Below are 19,890 nucleotides of genomic sequence, written 5' to 3'. Positions count from 1 at the left end.
GCATAATCTGAATAGGGCAAGACATTGAATGAGTGTCCTTATCACGGGGACAAGACACATGATTCATGACACATGCAATTCCGGATATTCTCATTTCTTAGTGGTCTTTCTTTTCTTTCTTGTCTCACCGCTTTCAATTCTTAGTGCATTTTTTCATTCTATTTCAAGATTCATTTTGCAATGACGTGATCCTCTTTCTTATATTACTCTCAATCCCTTCAATTTTAAATTCATGTTTTCCATTATGTAATTTATAGATGAAATTTGAAGCATTATAATTACTCCTGGTCTAGTTATTCTCAAATTCATAGAACCATGTGACATTATTTTATTATTGATAAAGTTGGACTAAATACAAAGAACTCATTTAATTAGTTGTTCAAACACCTTTATTTATGCATGTGCAAGAACTCATTGGGTGTTTCGTAAGTTCATCAAATCTCATTATTGACATCATGATGAGTTTAAATTGAGGTTTTGTTGCGCATGACATATTTGAAGAAGAAATGTTGTATTGTCTGAATAAAGGTTTGGTTTTTATCAAACATTTGATAGCAAAGTTTCTTCTTATATTCACAAGTCCTTCATTGTTCTGTACAGAAATTAAAGAATAAAACATAATACATTATGGTTCTTATACGTTTATGAATATGACAGAAAAAAAAACTAAACACAATAAAATTATAAAGATTAATAAAATTGATTTATTTCTGTAATTTTTTATAGACATATTTTCTTAATAACTTTAATGATATCTTTTTATAATAATTATTATTATAGTAATCTATAATTTATCGTTTTATTAGTAAAAAAAAGTGAAGGCTTTTCTAACTAACATGTTTTCATTTAGGAGTGAGTATGTCTGGTTGAGTCAAATTCAGATTTAATTTAATGTACAATCTGAATTTAATATTTTAAAATTTATATTAATTATATAATTTATCAAATTAGTTAGATTTAAATTATGGGTTAATTTAATATATATTTCTAGATTGCAAATTTATACCAAACAAATTTTTTTAATAAAAAAAAGATTTTTATTTTGAATAAATGACATAAGTTTATATAAGAAATTTTTAACTAAAAGAATAATTTTATATAATGAACTACAATTTTATATAAATTATTACTAAATTTTATGAAGATAATATCATTCTAAAAATAAAATTTAAAATTTAAAACATATTTAAACATAAATTCAAGTTTAATCATATATCTATAAAATTTTAATCTATTATTTAAATATGATCGTAATTATTCATTATTTAATTTTTTTTATGCAATATTATCCGTTTATCTGTATGAATGAACATATATTCAAATTTAGTTAAGTTTCTTTGGATTTAGTTAGGATGTTTTTCTCAGCCGTATTTCAGCTTACATAAACAATAATGATATACACTCTCATTGACCTTGTACTATTTAAAGCAAAATAATTCTCCTTTTCCAAATAGATTATCCTGAGCTCAACTTGGTCAAGTCAAAATCAGAAGATCAATCCTTTTCTTTGGTACACAAAAAAATAGTAAAACAAATCTTACAAATTATTATTTCTGTATCTATCGCTTTCTCACATTTATATCCTTACATGAATAGGAGTCCGTATACATGAAATGTACCTTTTGATTCTTAAACACACTTACCGTGAAAGAATCATCACATTCTAGACCACATTTAATCTGTCACCCACTCATCTTTGACCTCATGAAATAATTTTTATACGCAATCGTTTTATTTTTATATTCTTTCATTGAAGGAGATTGTTATTAAACAATTTATTCAAAATTTGAAAATAATAACATTACCCTTATTAGAGATAATTTAAATTTTAAGTAAACTTTGCTTTTGTAAGTTGGGTGTGATAAAAGAAATTAACAAATGAGAATGGAGTGAGTAAATGGTTGGAAATTCACATAAATTAAATATAATAAATATAATCTAAACTGAAATGAATAAGGAGGTGCAATCTTATTGTTTACAAAACAGTTTTGTAAAATTGAATTAATCATAAAATCTACGCTTTTTAATGTAGCACTCTGTTATAAGATTGAGAATTTTTTAAGATGAATGTTGTAAGATAGGATGAACTTAGGTTTTGATTTTGACTATGAAAAATTGGGCACGATGATAAATGTTAAGAAAATAGAAGTAAATAAGTGAGCAGAAACTTTGTTGTTGAATTTTGATGCATTTGGGAGGTTCTTAGGGCAGTTTATGATGGAGAATTACAAGCGTGAATGAATGTAGATGAAAGAGTTGCATGATTTTTATACAAAGGAAAGAAGCATGGAGAAAAACAACAGAAATGAAAGATGGAAATTAGTTCAAATGAGAAAACAGACAATAGGATCAAAAGAAATCAATATCTAAATAGTTACCAGAAGGCTTCACTCCAGGCAGCTTTTCAGCTGCAAGTGCTTTCATGGCATGTCTTGGAACCTCTGGGGGATTTGCACATCGGATCAGAGCCCAGTTAACATTATGAAAAAATGGATGTTGTTTTATTTCTGTTGCTCCACGTCTGTAAGCAAGGCGATTCTGAGGTTCTTTCACAAGTAAACCTCTTATCAAGTCCCTGGCAGCAAAGCTCACAGAGGGAGATTCTGGAAATTTCAAGGGCTGCCCAACAACATTAAACAGTGTTGCACGGTTCGCCGAACCTTTGAACGGCGTTCTTCCGAACAAGAGCTCATACAAGAATATCCCAAATGTCCACCAGTCTACAGCACTGCCATGTCCTTCACCTTTGATGATTTCAGGTGCCAGGTACTCGTGTGTTCCCACAAAGGACATTGATCTAGCATTTGTGGGCTCGGCAATGAGCTCGGGAAGAGGGGTCACCTGATTCTGCACATCATTCTTTGGCTTCAACTTTTTTTCTTTCTTGGATTTTCCCGAGAGAAATCTTGGTGTGAAACATGATGGTTGAATGCAGTCTGGCTGAATTACACATGTTGGCTCTATGCACGCAGGCTGAATGCAGTATCCAGAGCTTTTTGTCTCCAAGGTAGAGTTTGATGATTTCACCAGAGTTGGACTCACAGCACACCTTAGAGAGAGATCAAAATCTGAAAGCATTATATGTCCATCTTCTCTTACCAACACATTCTCAGGTTTCAGATCTCTGTAGATCACCCCAAGCATGTGCAAGTACTCCAAGGCAAGGAGAACTTCTGCCACGTAAAACCTGCACGGTACATATTAATCAAATGACAACTTTATTCGTGTCATCTAAATAGAACACAGGTTGGAGGAATGGATAACACCAGAGAGACCAAATGAATTGCCATCTGATGTCGATGACAGAAAATCAATGTTAGTTATTCTCAAATGAAAAACAGAATTTTTACTTTCTATGACATAGAAAGATATTAGAGAAAGGCAAGTCAGGTAACAATCACAACCATTGAAGTTAGAAGTGTCAACAAAATAGAGATTGAAACTTGATTATGGGAAAAGGTGGAAGTAGTAAAGGAAAAGTAATTATGCAGGCAGAAAAAGAAACGGTTCAGTGTTTACCATTTTTGGCAGACATCCACAAAGAGACTTGAAAAAAGCTTGGAAGGTTTTAAAACAATAAAGGGAATGGAAAAGAATAAAGCTTGGCTACTTAGAATTCTTGGGCCATGTTTTTTTAAATATAAGGATTTTCTCATGGTCCTTGAGCAGCAATGGATAGCAACTACAGTGTTTTGTGACAGTCCAGCTTTATATGATAAAAATCTCAGTCAGGATCCCTTATTCTTGTAGAGAAAGACAGATTTTCTAAAATGATACGGTTTCTATTCTGGCCCTACAGATAGAACACTTGATTCCATGACTTGAAGGAAAGAAAATATAGTTATCTAATGCCTCTGTATGTTGTATGTCGATAGAACTGAAGGGGCAAGCAAGGAAAATGAAATGGCTAACCTGGCAGCAATCTCAGAAAAATACTTCCCAGGTTGTCTTTGCCTGAGTGCATGCAAGTCCCCACCAGGGCAAAACTCCATTACCAAGCAGGAGAATGTCTCTGTCTCAAAGTGTGTATACAATGTGGGTAGAAATGGATGATCTAGAGACTGCAGTATCTCTCTCTCTGTCTGAGACCTAACAAGCTTCTTGCGACTTGCCAACTCAGTTTTGTTCATTACTTTCATTGCAAAACAAGTCCTAGTGCCACTTAGTTCAGCTAGATATACACTTCCTATGTCTCCACATCCCAATTTCTTCAATAACCTGAAATGTCTCATTTCCAACACCCCATCACGGGCTCGAATGGCTTGAATTGCTTCCCATCTTATGTCATTTGCCTTGTGGGGCTTGTACAAAGCACTGCTCAGACTACTAGTGCTGCTCTCATCACTAACGTCACTTCCAGTGCTGCCTCTACAGATGCTGGTCTTCCTGCTCTCGTTAAATTCACAGGAATTAGTAACTTCTCCACTTTCAACTGACTTATCAACACTAACACATTCACTGACTCCAGTGTTGCCAAAACTTTCCTTGGCTTCTGAATAGAAACTATTCTGAGGACTTGGACAAAAGGTAATCTCTGATTGGCAGTTGCTCTTTGTTCCATCAACAACGCCTTTTGACGAATCACAATTCTTGGAAGCATTTAACGGTTGCTTGATACTTAACTTAGTTTCCATTTTGGAGATATTCTTTCCTAAACAACTTTCAACAGCTTTATTGAGGCTCACATACTCAGATTTCCCATTTGTGTTATAGTGCTGCTTCTCCATATTCTGCATTTCATCTCGCTCTACGCTGTCAGCCTCCTGATATGAATGCTTTTGGTGGTGGATGGTCTTCATTCCATAGTTATGCTGACTGGATGAAGCCCCATGATTTCTTGATGTGCTTAACGGTGGCCGAGATGGCCGGGGAATCCCTGATGTTGAAGGAGGATCATGATCTGCCATAGAAACTGAATTCTGAACTTCTGCTAAAGAATCCAATCCATTAACAGGTGAACCCATTAAGAAATCCTTGATGAGCTGCAAAGTCCAACTCAACACAGTGAATTACTGAGATTTACTCATTTAAAAGGCATAGAAACATAAACAACCACTTACAAAAAATTCCTTCTACCGCTTTCTTACTTTAAAGAAATATAACAAAGGTCGAAAATAGAAAGAAAATTAAAATGATGCAGAGTGATATTCAAACGACCAGATAAAGAAAAGCATTAGAAGCTTTGCAAGAGGCCTGTTTTAGATACACATACTCGAACACCACCCAACTGAACGGAATCATTAGAAAGAAAACGGCTGAACCCAAACGCAAAGCATCAAATCGAATTCAGTCTTTCCACCCAAAAGAAAGAAAAGCATCAAGGAAACTCACAAAGGCTTTCAGATATCAAAATTTCGTTCACAAAATCACCAAGAAATATTGTTCCTCCTCGATCAACACCACAAAAACCAAAACCATAACTTCGCAAAACTAACAACCCTTTTGCTTTTGATTGCAAAAATGCATTAACTTGTAACAGCACCCAAGTTAAAGTTTTTGTTTTTGTATCCATTAGAAGCCACCTTCAGCCTTTTCTTTTGTTACACTACAGGAACAGTGATTTAAAGCCACCCCATAAAGGAAGTCAACAAAAGGGTATGAGTAGAGCAAATAAATAAACAAATAATCGACAACAACATGCATACCTGATCAAAGCAGAAAAATGGCAATGAAATTGCATAGAAAGAAACCTTCTTCCATGGGTGTGGATTTCACAAGCTCCGTGTGAGTTTGCTCTGAACAAAGCGAAACTACACTCCAAGAAAGTGAAGCAACTTTGGTGTGCCTTTCTGCAACTCTGAAGAGCCTCAGATCCAATCGAAAAATAAAGGGACAAGACAAATGAAAACTGTAACAATAATTACAGCGATATTAATAATAATATGTTTTTAAATTTGTGGTTTTTCTTTTTCTTTGCTTTTTGCTTTTCTGTTAGTTTTTTGGGGGTGATGCAGGGCGTGGCTTTGTGGAGTGGGAATTGCAGAAAACGAAGCCAACCTCACAAGCAAAGCTAACCAATTAAAATAATTGAGTGCAGTTCCTTATCTTAATGGTTATGTATGTGTTCCCTCTAAAAGAAACCCAACCTTGTCTACTTTCTTCTTCTTGTTTTCTCAAAATTTAATGCATTTTTTAGAGCATATACTGTGGTTGGAACTGCCATGGCAAACTTTCATTCTCAACTTAAGAGCCACTTCTGATATGGTTTTAATTTTTATAAATATTATGATTTACTAAGATCTCTTCATTTTAAAAAATTATTGGCTTTAATTTTTTGTATAATTTACAGATTTTCAATGCGTTCAATTCTTTTTTTTTAGCTACATTTATTTAATAACGTTCTGTGATAAGAATAATTATTGATGTGATATCAATGGAAATGCATTTTATATATTACTGTATCAATATAATATATTATATAACTGATATGTGGTAATAATTAAAAAAATTATAATTTATTCAAATTAAGTAATAAAAAATACATAACGCCATATTCTGTTACTCTCAACTTTTTTTAGGTTGTTTTTCTTTCTTGTTTGCTGTATATGTTTTTCATGCTCTTTTTTCTTGCTTGAGTGTTCTGTAAAGTGGTAGGTAATTATTATCACTAATATTAATTACAAATTCCGATAAAATCGTCTTATAATACTTTTAATGAATAATAAATACTTTCACTTCAGTTATTATACTAAACGATTTTCTCAAATAGACTAAATTTGAAGTGAATAATGTAACGACGTAGAATATATATATATATATATATATATATATATATATATATATATATATATATATATTAAATAGTAAATAAAAGGATTAATTTAAGGAGAAGAGATTTTTTTTTATTTTATAATTGTAACTTTACTAAATTCTATTCATTTATTCAAAATCTCATCCTCTTTCTAGAAAGTTTTTTCTTCTTTCTCTTTGTTTTTTCTCTAACCTCCAATCTCATTGAGCCATTACATTTTTTATTAAGTGGTGCTCAAGTGATCGTGGCGCAGAGAGCTTCACAACCATCCGATTAGATTCTCGTTCTTCAGTGGGTAAATAGTTTTGTCTCACTCCTCCGCTGTTTTGGAACTTAGGGCTTAGTGTCCATTGGTTGCACGTGCAATGTTTTCTCCCCCTTTCTATTTTCTTCAAGATATTGAGCTCTAAGAGATGTTTCCATCACCATTTGGTGGTTTGTAGGGTGTTGTCTAGGTCTTGGCTGAAATAGGTGTTGTTGGGTCATTCTCTTAAGCTAAGCAGTTCAATCTCCAAGTAAGGGAAGCTAGATTTTTCTTATTTAAATTTTACTGTACTGCTGTTTGAGTGAGATTTTAGTATATTTATATGATTGACCATCTGTTCTTTGACTGTCTGAAGCATGAAACTGTGATTTGATTGTGTGACTTGAGTGGGTTGTGATGTTTCGCTGGAACTGAGCTTGTTGATGGGGAGAAACGGGTTATGCTAATTAGTAGGCAATAATTTAAGTGAAACTGGTGTTTTTGAGTGGGTTTAGAGGAAGTGAGTAGGTGATTTGAAGTAATTGAGGTCTAAGGTGTAAATGAGTTGTTGAGGCAGTGTTAGTAAGTCTATTCTGACTTAATAAGATCATAATTTTGGTTAAAAATGGTTTTAAAATGGTAGTTTAAGAATCGAGGCTCGAGATTGATTAAAAAAAGGGGTTTTGAGTAGAAATCCAGAATTAAACACTAAAAAAGAAAATTATTGTTAGGAAAGTTTAGAACTAGTTAGGTAGTTTAATTATGTATATATCATGATCTAGGATCATTAGAAGTTGAGAGAAATATCTAGAATTGGTAAGAGAGTGGGGAGCATGCATAAATCTGCAGAATTGGAGTATGCAGATTATGCAGACTCGCTTTGCGGATTGTCTCGCATAGCAAGTCCTCCCTAAGGGGTGCTATCTGTTTTGAGTCATTCGCTATGCGAAAGAGGTGTGTTGTGCGAATGGCCAAACAGTGGTGCTCCCTATTTGATGATTCGCAAGGCGAATCAGGTGCGCCTTGCGACTAGTGCTGGCTTGGAGCCTCTACCAGAAGTAATTCGTAGGGCGAGAGTTTGTGTGCGCTATGCGAAAGTCTCTGGTTTCGCTGTGCGACTTCTATGCGCTATGCGACCAGACCAGGTAGGTTTCACTCTTTTCTTTTTCTGTTGGGATTGATTGATGTTGTTTGCTTGACAGATCGTCATGTATGTTTATGTATGAGACTTGTGTGGGTTGTGAGAACATGATTATGAATTAGAATGACATAATAGAGTATGATTTGGATATCATCTTAGGGTGAGATGATTGGAAGTGGTTGTAGAGGTTTATTGTTGTCTTTCATAAATGTATGGAGCTTTGAAATGGTAAGTCCATCCCTACACTCTAAGCATTGTTCATGCTCAAATAGAGAAGAACGATGTGAGTGGTGAGAGTAGAGAGAGGTCCTCGTCTATAGCCTTAGAGTTTAACTATAGACTGGTATGAGGATTTACCTTGCATAGTTTTAGGGAGGGCCAACTGAACTATGCAAGTGCAAAGACTACCAATAGTTCAACAGTTATACAAATCCGGATGAGTCGTATTGAGTACTTGATGCATGGTTAGATTTGTATGTCTTTAATTGTTTACTTTATATACAACTAAACATGATGATACTGATCAATTTTGCTATACGTATATTGTTTGTTTATCTAACTCACCCTTGCTTCTGTGTTGTGTGTTGCTTGTGTATGTTTTCCCTTGCGATGATCATCCACTTGGATGTGAGCAGATGTTGAGAAGGTACTCCTGGAACAAGTGCTTGATGCAGTCTAGACTCCTTAGGACTTTCTTAATCATCTTATGTATTTTAAAATACTTTTTTATGTTTAAGTTTTAAACTATGATATTTTTTTTTGGATAACTGTAAACTTGAGACTTTAATTGCAAATTTAACCTGTAAGTATTCTCCTATATTATATTTATAGACTATAAATATATATATATATATATATATATATATATATATATATATATATTTGAGATGTTACAAATAATATATTATAATATATTACATAATCTTCTTGTGATATTAGGCCAATAGTATGGGTTGTTAAAAAGTAAAAAAAAAATATGTGCAAAAATAGTTCAATTCTACGAACTTCTTTAACTTGTTTTTTTCTTTTTTTAAAATACTCGTATTTCTTTTTTTCAGTATTCGTTTTTAGTGAGGTAAATGACGATTCTATATGTAAGACATTTTCATACTGAGATCATTCTGAAACATCAACAAAATATTAGTGTAGTTAATGAAAATATGAATACAATATTTTAATAATTATGTTATTTATAATATAATTTATTAGTTTTTAAGTTTAGTGATCCAGTTATCTGTATAAGTCAGCTTGATCATATTTTATTAGTTATGATAGAAAGACAGGTAATCAGGCAGACTACTTCATCTAATCCCTATGTGAGTCAAATATGTTTAGATACAAACACTTAAAACATATTTATTGATGTTTTATGTTATATTAATCTAAAACGATGTGTCGGAATATTTGTTCATTAAAATTCATAAGAAATAAATACTTTAACATATAAACTATTGTGTAATTAAATTGTGAATATTTTAGGAAACATAATTTATGGTTTAATGTTCCTGTAAATCTTTTAATAGGAATTATTTTTCGACGAAAGTATTTTTAGTAGTCCTTTTTCTTTTAACGGTATGTTTTTAAATTCTTATTTTTTTTTAAATGAGCTTTTCTTCTTTATTTTTAAATTAAATTGTAATATTTTTAAAGAGTTACCAGCATTTAAAAATAACGTCGCCTCATAAAAAATCTAAAATATAATCTATATATTTTAAAATATTTATTTATTATAGTTATAGCTATAATTATAATATAATTTATGCATTCAAAATGTTTATTTATTATATATTTTACTTGCATAAAATAAATATTTATCATGATACGTAGCAAAATATACTATTAATTATGTTCAGATACAAGGTTATTTTTCATTATTGACAAATCTTTTTGAAACAACTAAGTTGTTGATGAAATTAATTATAGGAATAAAGATAAAGTTTCATTGATTTTAAGTTTTTTTTTTTATTAAAACTTAAATCAAATTAATTTTGAATTCAAAATTAAGAATATTTTTGAAAAAAATAAAATGAAATGAAAACTTCGTTATATAAGACGTGAAATAAATAGCGAAAATTTTACTAAAGTTTAGATCAAATTACATTAAAAATCAAGATTAAGAGTATATTTGAAAGAAGAAAATAAAAAAAGTAAAAAATATACTTAATATCTAAAATTAAAATAAGATATATAATAAATAAAAGTTAGAATAACTTCTAAAACATGATCATATAAAAGATATAATGTTTTAATAAAGATAAAGTTAAATAGATAAAAAAAAAATAAAAAGTTGATATATGAGGTATACTAGAAAATTTATTTATTTAAATATAAATTTCTTTTAATTATCTCTAAAATATAAAATAATTTTGGTTATCATTTTGAACAATTACAAAAGGTTGGTAGAAAATTTTTGTTATTAAATACATTACAAGTAAGTATTCTTTCAAAAATTTTCTTCTCATTTAATTAATATTCTTTCAACAACAAGTAAATCCTACTTCAACCCAAGTATTTTTTTAATAAGTCACTTACAAATATTCTTTTAACAAATATGTAAACTTGAAAAAATAAAGGTCTTAAAAATAAAGTAGTATTGAAAATTTGGTGTTTTTTTGGTAATTAGTGTTTTTGAGTGTACACCTTTGTTAGAAGATAATTGTTATGTTATATTATTTATATTTGGACCTAGGGTCAAAAGGGTCTTGTACACTATTAATTAGGTGTAAAAATTAAAATAGGAGAGTGTAGAAAGGGAAAACATGCAAAATTAAACAATATGGAAATTTAATAAAAAATATTATATAAATCTTTTAAAAGATTTACTTGTTATTTTAAAAAAGTAGTTGAAAGAAAATAGAATAAAATTAGAATAAAATGTATTATTATAACTGATAAAGTATTAGAGATAAAGTTTGGTGAGTTTATAAATATTAAGATATAATGAAAGGGGTGATTTTGTGTTTCGAAACCTTAGAAACTCTAAATCAAAGAGAGAAAACAAAGGAAGAGAGGAGATTGATGTTTTGAGAGAAGAAGAGAGAAAGCAGCGGGAAACTCTTAATGTAAAGAAATATTGGTGGTGTTGTAGGGTTGTAGATAAAGCCTTATGATTAGCTAAGGTATGGCGAAACTTACCATTGTTTGTTGTATATTATGCATTCTCGATTTACTTGCATGAAAAATACTTGTTTGATATGTGTCATATGATTATGATTATCTCTTGCTATTGTTGGGCATGAGTTTGTGTGTGCATGAAAATATGTTTTTGGTAATATTTGTGATGGGTTTTCCCTATAAATGTATTATCTATGTTTTGTTGAGTTATCGCAACAGCGAGTTTGATGCTAAGAGAGAACAAAATTATGATGCTTGTTGGGTCAAGTCGACAAGTGTACCTAGTCACACAAGTAATATAAAATGGTAAGACCAAGTATCGTATCCCAAAGGACTCTTGGCGCTGAACAGTTGTGTGAAAACAAGATTAATTAAGACTTAAAAATAAAAAGAGATAATGGATGTGTGATGCAAAAATAATAAAGAAAATAAATTGCAATTGATCAGTGGCAAAAGAGAATAGAGATGAACGGAGGTTGATTTATATGAGATGGTTATGCTGTTGGGGTTAGATTTCACCAAGTTCCCTCTCATGTATATAAGAATTCCTCTTTATTCATTAATGCTAACGTCCCTCATGAAGACACTTAAACCCGATCCCTCGGTCAATAGGCTTGTCCCTGATTACCAGTTCATGCAATTCCTAGTATTCCTAGTAAAAAGATATAAAGATCAAGAGGTTAAGACGACTAAGACTCATACCCTCATCCCTGAGCAATATAACCCTTAGGAGTAATTCAACAAGGACCTGAATTGTAAGGAACCTCTCGACAGTCATGCAACTCACAGATAATGCTATTGTATAAACAAGAATAAAGCAAATGAATTACTCTAACAAATAATGAAATAAAGCATATGGAATTAAGAACAAATTCAAATACAGGAGAGTTCACAAGGTTACATCATTCCCCAACAACAAATAGAAATTAGTTCCCCATAGACATAGGGGAACCTATGAGCAATGGAAGAAAAAAATGAAGAATTGAAGATTAAGAATTGACTAGGAGTGTATTGGATGCTCTCTTCTACCAGGGATGCAAAACCTAGAGCCCCAGGGTCCTTTAAATAATGCCAAACGCGTCCCAAAGTGCGGCCCGATCCAAAAGAATCAAATCAGAGCATAATCAGGGCCCGACCCACGTCAAATCTCGCTCAAGCGTCGCAGGAAGCTGTCCGAGCGTGAATTGAGGGTTCTGTAAGGCTTGGGCGCCAGTTTTGGACGCTTGAGCTACGAGCGTCCGTCGCCTGGGCGATTAGCATCGATTTCCAGCTCGCTGATTTTCGCTCCTATCTCCTGGGCTTCGGGTTTTCTCCCTCCTTGATGCCTTTTTGACCCCTTTTGAGCTCCTTCTTCATGGATTTTCCCTTCTTCTTCCAGAAGTGCTTCAATCTTTGTCAAAACAAGGGGAATTTGTTAGAAAACAGTTAAAAATCAACCTCAACTCTCTTATTCACAAAATTTACTGAAAATATACGAGTTTAAGCAAGTTTCTAAGTGAAAAATGGTGCTTTTAGTATCAAAAATCATATGGCAAATAACGGTGAAAATATCTGAATGGCTCGTGATTTTTACCCTGTTATTGAAGGATTTTTCACGTTAAAAATTGTTGGTGTCTCTTTGTGCTTTGAATTCTGTTTTTGCTTTATTTGTTTGGTGCTCATTGTAGATTCTCACAAGAATGGGGATTGAATTTTTGTTGCATTATTACTTTTTGTTAAGTTGCTATTGTTTTTGGCCCTTTATATCCATCAGTAAAGGTGTAGTAATAATCATATGCAGTATAATTGGGTTTATAACATGTCAATGATTGGATTTGGGTTATTCAAGTGATGCATTATATATGTTTGAGTATGTTTACATGGGTATGTGATGCTTGAATGCATGTATGATGTGTTAAGTATGTTTCCATGTGATCTAGGGTTGATGTATGTATGTTTGAAAGCTTGAATCATGTCTAGGATGTACTTCGATTCGAAAATAATCGATTATTTTTAGTTATAATAAATTATGTGGGTTGGTTTTGAGTGTGGTTTCGGGCATAATCGATTATTTGGGATGATAATCCATTATCCTTTCCTGTTGATGTCGAGGTACTAGGAAATGACTCCTAGGTCGTCTCTCAGTGACCAATTTTGGTTTCGTCAAAGGATCAAACACATAGTGAAGGGGGGTTGGGAAGAATTATGAATTAAATTAAGGTTTAAACCTCTTTTTGGTTCCTAAGTTATGAGAGGATGTTCAGTTTAGTCCCCGCTTTTAAAAATGTAAACCTTTGATTCCTAAGTTATAAAAAATGTATCAAATGAGTCCTTTTTTGATGTTCATGGTCAAAGTACAAAGAGTAATCTAAAGTGCTGTTATTATTAAGAAACAAATCAGAGCAATCTAAAGATGTAACAGTTGTTAAGAAACAACCAAAAACAGTATTTCAAGTCAAAAAAGGACTCATTTGATACATTTTTTATAACTTAGGGACCAAAGATTTACATTTTTAAAAACGGGGACTAAACTGAACATCCGCTTATAACTTAGGGACCAAAAAGAGGTTTAAACCTTAAATTAACTAAGCAATTAACGTAGATAAAACACTAATTAAAGACAGGTTGGTCCCTAGTTCGATTACAATGCTTCCAATCCCGAATTAACATTATTGAAATGCACAACAATGTCACCAAATTCCATGGATAAAGTACTAGCATACACATCAATCTTAATTTGGGCTATTTTCAAAAATGGTCTGCCTAAAATGATTGGGGCAGATCCATGGGAGAATCCCTCCTCCATTTCTAGAACATAAAAATCAACAGGGAAAATGAGTTCACCAACTTGAACTAAGAAATCCTCTATGTAACCTGTGGGGTGGGTAACACTTCTATTAGCCAACTGTATCACCACACTCGTAGGTTGCAGGGGTCCAAGAGAAAGAGATTTGTAAATGAACAAAAGCATGACATTAATGGAAACACCCAAATCAAGCATGTCATTTTCAAAGTTGTTATTTCTAATAATACAAGGTATGTACTTGGGTCCTTACATTTCTCAGGAATGTGCAAAACAGATTTACCTATCAATGTAGACACATTTCTGCCTATGTTGATCCTCTCATTGCCCTTCATCTTCCTCTTGTGAGTGCATATCTCCTTCAAATATTTTACATATTTTGGAATCTATTTGATGGCATCAAGCAGAGGTATGTTCTCCTCCACTTTCCTAAAGGTTTCCAGAATCTCCTTATCCACCTCTTCCATCTTTTTTCTCTGAATCACTTTGGGAGGGAACGAAAGGGGGACAAGAGGCTGCTACAAGTCAGAAGTATTGATGGAAGAAGAGGGTTCACTCGCTTGAAATTTCCTGCTTGAACTTGCCTGCTCCTCTTCCTTAGGAAGTTTTTTCTTAGATGCTGCAAGGTCATCCTCTTCCTTTTTAGGATCAGGTGTAGGTGCAGATGAAGGTGGTAATTAAGGTATATGAATCTGCTTCCCAGATCTTAGTTTGGTTCCAATGGTTCCTTAGTAGAGTCTAAGTTTGTGTCATGTGTCCTTAATTTGTCAAATTAATTGTGGTCACTAACTGTCCTGCATTTTTCAAGCCATTGAGGAGGCGTATTCAAGCTGGAAAGATGCGTCATTCTTTTCAACTTGAGTCATTAATCGGTGTGTGCATATTTCCCTTTGTCTATATTGAGTGATTTCTTAGTTTTTCATTGGTCAGTGATGGTATGAATGATACAACAAGTCCTTATGGGAAATGAATATTGATATGTATTATTTGACATATATACCTTAACCTGAGAGTAAAGGAAATGAATAATGGTGACTAAGTTTGCATAACTTAGGTGCTGAATTTGTTCAATTGATGGGTAGTATAAAATACTATAACGAGAATATTTCTTTAATGTTCATTCTTTTAACTTGTGCGTGTTATGTATGGGCTGGTTCACTTTACTAATTCCATTATGCATATGAAATATAGATACACTATGGTAAAGGTGCAGGGAAACACTAAAAGGGGAAGGGGAAGGGGAGGAGGTTGAATAGTTTTTCCAACTTAGCGTTGTCCTAGTGAAATCGTTTACTTGGCCAACTTAGCGCTTCCAAGTTAAAGTGTAGACAGTAACATTATGTAAAGCATATCAATAGAAAAAAACACACAAGATGTTTTATACTGGTTCATCTGTTAGGGCTACTTCCAATTCTCCTAACTTATAAGATTCCTCTACATATTCAATGAAGTACAATTGAGTTTAAGTCACTCCTGATTGCATAGTATTATTCATCACTCATGGTATCCATAGATGCTCTCAAGGCCTTTGAGACTCGTCTAGTTTAGTTTCCCCCACTTCTGGTTGTATAGTATTACTCACCACTCTTAGTATCCCTGATTAGCGAATAACCTCCAGTTACCCTAGACTAGTTGAGTATTCGCATTAGTCCTGATACTCAACAATCTATTGAGATTTCCTTGAGTATTAGCACCACTCCTGGTACTTAGTAACCTACTGAGATTTCCTTTGAGTATTTGCACCAATCTTGGTACTCAGCACCTTGCCGAGATTTCCTTGAGTATTTGCATCACTCTTAGTACTTAACACCCTATAGAGATTTCCTTGAGTTTCACCCACTCCTTGTTGTGCAATATTCTTCACCACTCTTGGTATCCTTGATCAACGAATAACCTTCAGTTACCCTAGATCAGTAAAGTATTTGCACCACTCCTGGTACTAGACGATCTCGCCTAGATTTCCTTAACTTGTCAAAGTTAAGTTGTAAGTGATTTGATTCTCTTCATAATTGCAATCATAGATTGCTTACAATTAGTTCAGACTATATCTGTCAACGAGAGGATTTAATTACAATACAATGTTGTCTAAACACTCGTAGGTGTTTCTCTCATCTCTCTTTTTCTCTCATTACAAAAGTAAGCATGCAATACAATGAGGTGTTAGTAAGGATGCTTTACTTTGCTATTTCTCTCTTGTGTTAGTCAGAAAAAGATATTACAATGAAGCTTGAGAGACTCTCCTATGTTTTTCTCTCTTTCACTCTCTCTTCTCTCCTTAAGTGGATATTTTGATGAAGCTTGAGAGTGTTCTTCATTTCTTGAGCTCTTATCTTTCTCCTTTTCTTTGATAGGATCAATTTAGCATTGATAGCTTAAACAAATTTCGTCACTCAATGGATAATGAGATATTTTAATATCTTCATATTTTCTCTCTTCTTCATCATCCCTTTCTTCTTTCTTCCGTCTTCTATTTATACACGTTGTGGATATAGTTGTTGTGACGATTCTTGTCTTTTAGATTAGGCAATGTGTCCGTTTGACGAAGCTTGTCTTGTGATTTGTTCCTTTTTGGCTATTTGTGTAGGTGTTAGTCATAGAATGATGACTTTTGTTAGAGTAGATATGCTTTTCAGAGCTTTTATCAAAAGTGATCATGACTTGTCTTTCGGCACATCTTTTGATAATCTGATCAACGCTCCTTTTTGTCTCTTTTCTCAACGTTCATTTTGGTATCTATAAAATGAGCATTCATAGTGATTTTCCTACATAAGATAAAAACATGCATAACAATTCTATTTATCTTTGATGTTTTTAAATGTTTTTATGTTTTGTTTAGGATTTTATGTTTTCTTGTGTATTTTCATTGTTTGAGAGTATTTTAATGTTTTATTTCTTTGGTGTTTTACTTGGACATGGTTTTATGTTTTTGTTTCCTAAGAGAAAACATTCCATGAATTTTTGTCCTTTTACCTGCTTCTGATTAGATTTGATGTACAATCAGTTGATCAAATATCAATTTTGTTGTTTTTTAACATTGAGCATTTAATGTCATTTAATTTTTTCTCAGAACAATAAAGTGATTTTAATTTTCTATCGTTAGGTAGCATTTTACAATTAAGTTCTTTCATCTGAAGATACTAAACATAACTATATAATTCATCAAAATATGAGGTAGTTGTTGAGCTCATGGTATTGTTTGATCAAGTAAACACTTCTTTAACTTTTATCTATTTTTATATAGCATTTAACTTACTTAGGCTCTCCTACATATTTTAATGATTATGTCTTTTAATGTATTTTGTCAAAGACATTGTCTCGACCTATTTTGTTTTCGAGAGAAGCCAAATACCTAATTCAAGTATTATAAGTATTGAGCTTTTAACTCAATCTCTCTTGAACGCTTTAGGACAAGACATTATCTAGCCATGCGTTTGAGTGTTTTATCCTAGTCGCTTTCCTATTTCCTAAGGCCTAAATGTTTTCCTATGTTTGGGGTTCAGGTTCTAGGTTGTGATTGTTTGGGATTTAGGCTCTAAGTTTTTTGTTTTCTTTTATTTTTTCCTAAGTTCCTTAGCCTAGTTTTCTTGTTGTTTAATTCTTTCACCTGGATAGTCATTTTTATCTTTTGGGCATGTTCTTTTTTACTAGAGTTTTATCTTATTCTGTCTTTGTGAGAGTATAATTTCTTTGGTTCTACTTGACTCATGGTTTAATGTTCTTCTATCCTAATCTAGATTTTCTTAATCTCTTATTTTCTTCTAGTTCAGAGTTGGTTTTTCTAGGGTGTTTTATCTTGATGTTGGACTAAGGTTGGTTTCCTAACTTAAGTTGAGGTTTTTCTAACCTACTGTTTTCTATCCTAAGGTTGGTCTTCTAGTTTTAGGGTTTCCTATCAAAATGTATTGAAGGTTGGTTTTCTATCCTAAGGTTGGTTTAAGTGTTTTTCTAGTTAGAGTTGGCTTTCCATACACAGAGACTTGTTCATTAGTCTTCTTCATTTCATGTTATTTAGTTAAACTTCAAAACCAAGACCAAAGTTCTTATTAGACGAGCTTGTCTTGTAACAAACTTGTCGTACTTTGTCACCTGGCCTTTACATTTTGTTGAGCAATAGTAGGATGTGGAGCAACTTTTCCTTGGTCTTTTTCTATTTTCATAAACGTGAAGGATGAAGCTAACCTTTGTGTTGCTTCTTTTATGAACCAAACCAACTTTTCCTCTCGTCAATTCCTATTCTACTGTAGTGGATTAAAATAGTGTTATAGCTATGGAATAAACAATTTTGCTTGTCCTTCATCATTAAACCATTGTTATCATAATGTATCATAAACTACAGACTTGAACCAAAGAAAACTGAAGTATAAATGTGTTCATAGAGTAGTAAAAATTGCCCTTTCAAATCTTGTTCTAGGAATCAAAACTCAAATTGTTTCATGTGGTGTTGTGTTTGTTTGGACCAGAATTTAATAGGAGGTGGTGGGGGCAAAAGCTTTAGTGGTTTGTGATTATGTAATATGTTTGGGATTCATAACATCTGATTTCATGACCTTATTTGTTTGTGATTGTGATTGTGTAATATGTTTATAATTTTGTAATATGTTTATGGCATTGGTGCAAGTCTTGAACACTGAAGACCATGCTTCCTTGATTAATGATTATGAAAGCTCCACTTAAATTTGTATAAACCTTAACTGGACTTATAGTAGTATTATGACTATCAATTTATTTATTTTTTTGTCTTATTTCATTTGAGTTGCTTGAAATGGTTATCAAAGTAAGTTATGTATGCTTAATTTTACAATAAAGCTTATAAATAAGTTCTAATGTAATAAGTTCTTAAAGAATAAGCGCTTAGTTCAGTAAGAACACACTCGTTGGACTTATAAGATTTGGGAATTAATTTTAACAGTCAACATCTGTAAAATGAACATGATCTAGGAGTTGAGGGGACTAAAATAAAAAACTATACTGTTTTTACGACAATAGTGAATTTCATAGGAAAGGACACAAACAATTAGAGACACTTTTCCAGCTTTAAGTGTTTGCTTTAGCCTTTATAAAGGCTTCATTGGTCATTTAGAAACCTATTTAAAGAATGCTTCCTTAGTAGGGTCATTTACAAACCTAAATAAGTTATGGAATGGTCATTGTTCACTGCCATGAGTGTGAAGAAACTCATATACTCCTCATCCAACTTCTTTTCCCTTACATTGTCCAACATTAGGGACTGATAAATCATTATTTTGTTTTATTCACTTAGCTTTCTGCACCAAATTTAATTAGTGAATTGTGCTTAACTGTCCATTGTTTTCTCAACTTTGCTAATTGGGTTTAATTTGATCAGTAATTCATATTTTAATTAATTTGGATTACCTAAGCTTAATTATTCTCATTATTATTTTTAGGGCAATGTTTTGGATTATATTTTGGAACATAAAGAGAGTTGCCACGTTATCTGCGATTTTCTACTTCAACGTTTTATTTTAATTTTGTTAGTGAGTTTGTTTCTCCTTTGTATTTTGGACCATAATTAGTTGGACGTTGCTCCCTGCACCTCCCCACTTGCTCCCTACACCTCCCTCTTCCATTTTTACCCTTTGCTTTATTTTTTCTATTCCTATTTTATCCTTTAGTAAAAATTTATATTTAGGGTTAAAATTTTATGATTTCATTCACTCACCCCCACATAACCTATTTATTCTCTTTTTATCTGAATGCTTTCATCTTTACTCTTTCTTCCTAGAAATTCTTTATTGTTTCTTGTATTTTTCTTTATTGTTGTGTTTGAAAGTGTGGTCAAAGTTCAATTATTATATCTCTCTGTAAATTGGTGGTGGTGCTCTATCGGGAAGTGGTGT

General features: G+C 32.5%; 1 protein-coding gene across 2 annotated transcripts; it reads right to left on the bottom strand.

The window, feature by feature from the left end:
- Nucleotides 1–2,132: 2,132 nt before the first annotated feature.
- Nucleotides 2,133–6,115, bottom strand: LOC106754986 (protein kinase PVPK-1). Of its 2 annotated transcripts, none has more exons than XM_022778118.1 (3): nucleotides 5,691–6,115; nucleotides 3,913–4,982; nucleotides 2,133–3,187 (listed from the first exon to the last, which is right to left on the bottom strand). In XM_022778118.1, exons 2-3 carry the CDS (start codon nucleotides 4,962–4,964, stop codon nucleotides 2,350–2,352), a joined length of 1,890 nt encoding a protein of 629 aa, XP_022633839.1. In that variant the 5' UTR covers nucleotides 4,965–4,982; nucleotides 5,691–6,115; the 3' UTR covers nucleotides 2,133–2,349. The 2 variants fall into 2 exon arrangements, with proteins under 2 accessions (XP_022633839.1, XP_014492549.1); XM_014637063.2 differs by having other exon boundaries at nucleotides 5,646–6,113.
- Between the last annotated feature and the right edge of the window lie 13,775 nt (nucleotides 6,116–19,890).

The sequence above is a fragment of the Vigna radiata genome, unplaced genomic scaffold (genome assembly GCF_000741045.1).
Source record: "Vigna radiata var. radiata cultivar VC1973A unplaced genomic scaffold, Vradiata_ver6 scaffold_301, whole genome shotgun sequence".
In the NCBI taxonomy this organism is placed as follows: Eukaryota; Viridiplantae; Streptophyta; class Magnoliopsida; order Fabales; family Fabaceae; genus Vigna; species Vigna radiata.
The sequence above is the reverse complement of the archived record's forward strand: the minus strand, read 5'-3'. Positions and strand labels throughout refer to the sequence as shown.

Excerpts from the sequence above, each read along its gene's own strand:
- LOC106754986 (XM_022778118.1), bottom strand. The coding sequence starts at position 4,964 with ATGGGTTCACCTGTTAATGGATTGGATTCTTTAGCAGAAGTTCAGAAT. Across the intron at positions 3,188-3,912 it reads TTTTCTGAGATTGCTGCCAG|GTTTTACGTGGCAGAAGTTC; the intron begins GTTAGCCATTTC and ends TGTACCGTGCAG.